This window comes from Gavialis gangeticus, unplaced genomic scaffold (assembly GCF_001723915.1).
Source record: "Gavialis gangeticus isolate Ggan-Ray unplaced genomic scaffold, GavGan_comp1, whole genome shotgun sequence".
Taxonomy (NCBI): domain Eukaryota; kingdom Metazoa; phylum Chordata; order Crocodylia; family Gavialidae; genus Gavialis; species Gavialis gangeticus.
The window spans coordinates 69,352,162-69,355,881 of NW_017729033.1; the positions used below are offsets into that span (position 1 = coordinate 69,352,162).

General features: G+C 41.2%; 1 protein-coding gene across 5 annotated transcripts in view; it reads right to left on the reverse strand.

The window, feature by feature from the left end:
- The window catches only part of OCIAD2 (OCIA domain containing 2), a 20,434-nt gene extending 19,615 nt beyond the window's left edge, over nucleotides 1-819 (reverse strand). Inside the window, exon 1 of one of the 5 annotated variants that reach the window (XM_019526405.1) lies at nucleotides 308-819. In XM_019526405.1, the coding sequence (XP_019381950.1) occupies nucleotides 308-367 (60 nt within the window). In that variant the 5' untranslated portion in view covers nucleotides 368-819. The remainder of the gene's footprint in view (nucleotides 1-307) is intronic. The other 4 variants (XM_019526401.1, XM_019526403.1, XM_019526406.1 and 1 more) reach the window with 4 other exon arrangements.
- Between the last annotated feature and the right edge of the window lie 2,901 nt (nucleotides 820-3,720).

The window sequence follows — 3,720 nt, forward strand, 5'->3', positions numbered from 1 at the left end:
TACTTCACGGTCAGGGCAGCTAGGGTCTGGAACCAGCTTCCAAGTGAGGTGGTGCAGGCTCCCACCCTGGGGGTTTTTAAGAGGAGGTTGGATGACCACCTTACTGGGGTCGTTTGACCCCAGTACTCTTTCCTGCCATGGCAGGGGGTCGGACTAGATGATCTGCTCAGGTCCCTTCCGACCCTAGAAACTATGAAACCATGAAACACATAGCTATTCACCTTTTCACGAGCTACTGACAGCACAACAATCCCAGTCATTGGCTAGTGATATCATTAAACAGAAAATAGAAGCAACCATAACTTACCTGTTCATTTTGTTGTAGTGCAGACATCTGAACCTTATTCTGGGTTGCTTCAGAAGACATGACTGTCTGTCTGTCCCCTTCCTCTTGCCTCTTTTTTTTATAACAATCCTGGGCAATAGCAGAGACAGAAACTTATAGCTGATTCTACCCTTGCTTTTTGGTACGAAGGTCAACAAAATAAAAGCATTACATAGTTATAGTACTCAGTGTTTATCAAGAGATGGTACCACCCACTTCTGCAATGAATGTTGTTTTTATACCAGATACCATACAAATGACCAGGTAATAGGATAACTCTGAGACTGTTACTATACTTGTATTTGGATATCCCCTTTCCTGTTTCTAGAAGCAGAGGGTACATATTGAGTTTGAATTGCTAGGGAATGGTGACAGACCACTTGAGACATCTTGCTATGGCTGCAGAGGTTTGAGCTTTCATGCTGAAGTCCACCCCAGTGAACTAAATGTAAGTGGTACCCATCAGTATTGCCAACTTATGATTTTTTACATTGTTCCTAAAGTCTACACTTCAGGAATGTGAAAAACTTAAAAGAAAGAGCTAAGTTTTTCACATTCCCGAAGACTAGACTTTAAGAACAATGCCAAAAATCATGAGAGTTGGCAACACTGCAGTACCACAGGCCAGGGTGTAAAACCAAGCCTGGACGCGATGATAGCCACACCACTCCCTTGTATGCCACTGGCTACAGAAATTGGCATGTCTCAACCATGCTAATCCTGTCTGACTCCAGGGCACCTTTTCCTGGCTTGATTTGAGTCTGAATTAATGGCTGCAGGTGGGGATAAATTCTGGCCGGCTGCCCTTTGATTACAGCACAGAAAACTCACCAGTGGAGAAGTAAGGACAGATGCGACTTTAGTTATCTGGAGCCTTCCTGAGTCCTGACTGCAGTGCGGGTCAAAATGGCCACTGGCACAAATTGGGTGGGCCAGGAAGTTGCCCCAGGTTTTAGAAACCAGCTTTAAGTACTGCTGTCCAGAATCTCCATAGAGTACCACCACCACCTCTTCTAGCCCTAACCTCAACCCTGTCATTCGGTACCTGTTTTTCCATAGAAATTACCTCCCCCTGCTACTCCTGAACCAAAGCCATACATCAGATCAATATCTAACATAATCCCACTGATAGAGGATTTTAGGGGAGAGACTGATACTACTAGATTTTCTAAAATTATATTTTAGAAATTCAACTGTCTACACCTCAAAATTGTGCTATTTATTTTCAATCATGTTTATTTGGGTAGTACAGGCCCCGAATGTAGGTTATATACAGCAGAGTATGTTCCCTATCCAAAAGAGATTGCAGTCTAAACAGACAAGACTGACACAGTGCATAGCAGATAAGTAATGTAAAAACACAACAGCAGCAGCTATTAGCTCAACTCCACAATTTTTTACTTTAATTTTCTTTGTGGGGAGGGGAGAGCTTAAATAGAATGGAAAGAGGTGAAAGGAAAAGGAACACAACCCCTAATATGTCTTGTTTCTGGAGAAATATAAATGCCTTAATTGTGAATTTGGGCATCATTTTGTCAGGTAGCCTGATAAATTATTTAGATTATTTGTTACTATACAAAGCAGTACTGCTGTTGGGGAAAGCACTTTTTTCAAAATAATGAGATGAAGGAGGCAAGGGTTTCTTCCTAGACACGGGCAAAACACGAAACATTTTAAAAACTTATTCACCATTGCTGGTTAATGGTTAATGAAGTGCTCCAACACTTTGTGGGACCAGTTCTGGGACAATTTCAAAATTAAAACATTTAAGAGAAGCCCAGCATTTTTTATGATCCCTGCAGGAGTTCAAATAACAGCAATTTTTTTTTAAATGACAGGGCAAAAGCAATCTAACCTCCATTTCCCCCCAAATCTCAGACCATTGTATTAAAACAAATCTATAGTCATATTAACTTGTCTAAATGCTCCGTTTTACCAAACTCTGTGCTGTTTTAAAAGCACTGATGAATATGGCTCTTTCAAAAAGTGTAATTTTGAAGATCTCTGGAAGTTTGGGAAATCTGACAGCTCTTCTTTTCAGTCCCATTTTGACTAACTTGGAAGTAATTTAATTTGTCTGTCAGTCTCTTGTTAGACAATGTGAAAAAGCAGGTAACATAAAGTGCGCGCCAGATTGGGGGGGGGGACAGGGGTTGAAGTTTGTCAGTCAAACGCTCTAAAATTTAGAATGCATTTTTTTCCAGCTTATTAGCTGCGTAGGAGGTTGTATAAAGATTATCGCTATAAGCTACAGTAGAATATCACCTGCATCCTTTATCCCCACAATCATTTTGAAGTTCTACATTCTTTATGCATTTTTTTCTTTAATACAGAGTCAGGGAAAGTTAACAGGAAGTAAAACTTTTTTTAAGTAATATAAACTGGAGCTATTCTCTGTTATTCCTCTCTCTCTTACCCAGCCAATATTCCTAAAGCTGCTGCACTTCAGTTGCAACCTCAGGAAAAATCCAAGCTATGTGTAGGCCTTAAATAGCTTCCTGGTTACTATACCACTTGGGATGAAGGTTGAAAGCTCTGTTGGCAAGAACAAGGTAAAAAACAGTCTAGGGTACCAAACTATTACTAAAATGAATTATTAATATTAGTACATGGCATATACAGCACCTTCTGTCTGGGGAAATTAAAGCCCTTCGAAATCACTAGGCATTGCATTTTTTGGAAAGATATCTACTCCCATCATCCTAGACAAAATATTATGGTAAAAATATTATGCTTAAATAGACCTATTGGGAAAGCATGCTGTTTTCTCTTGCATATTTTAATTATATTACTGCTGCTGCTGTTTTTTGGTGCTAAGCATGTTTAAAGGAGTCAGTTTCAGCATGGGGCAAATTCCCTGCTTAGTCTATTACTTTTATATAACAAAATGCTCATTTGATAAAGAATTTGAGAGAGAGAAATATCCCTGTGTCGAGGAGGTACCAGAGAGGGATCAGTTGTTTAAGGCATTTTAATTCTTTGATTTTCAGACTTCATAAACCCAGGCCGTTTATTCACTGACAAAGAATGGAGGATGAATATGGACTTTCTGCAAGATCAAATGTTTTGATAATTCTTCCCTGGTGGGCTTTGGTGCCGGATCCTGACCTGGTGGCTGCAGTCAGCACCCATGCCAGCAAGGGGAACGCGGGGTTCAAATTACCAGGCAGCTTGGGAGAACTGAGCCGCCCCATAAGACACGAGAGCCCCCCCGCCAAGATTTGGCAATCACAACTTAGGGGGGTCTCCAATTTTATTAGGACATCGTGATGGGCAGCCCAATTTATTGTGCAGCCCTTCAGACTCCAAATGTAATTCGTGCTCTGGGGGAAGGCGCGTCCCATCCTACGGCACCTCGACCTGAAGATCTTCGGGGGCCCTGAGAACCGGCTTCA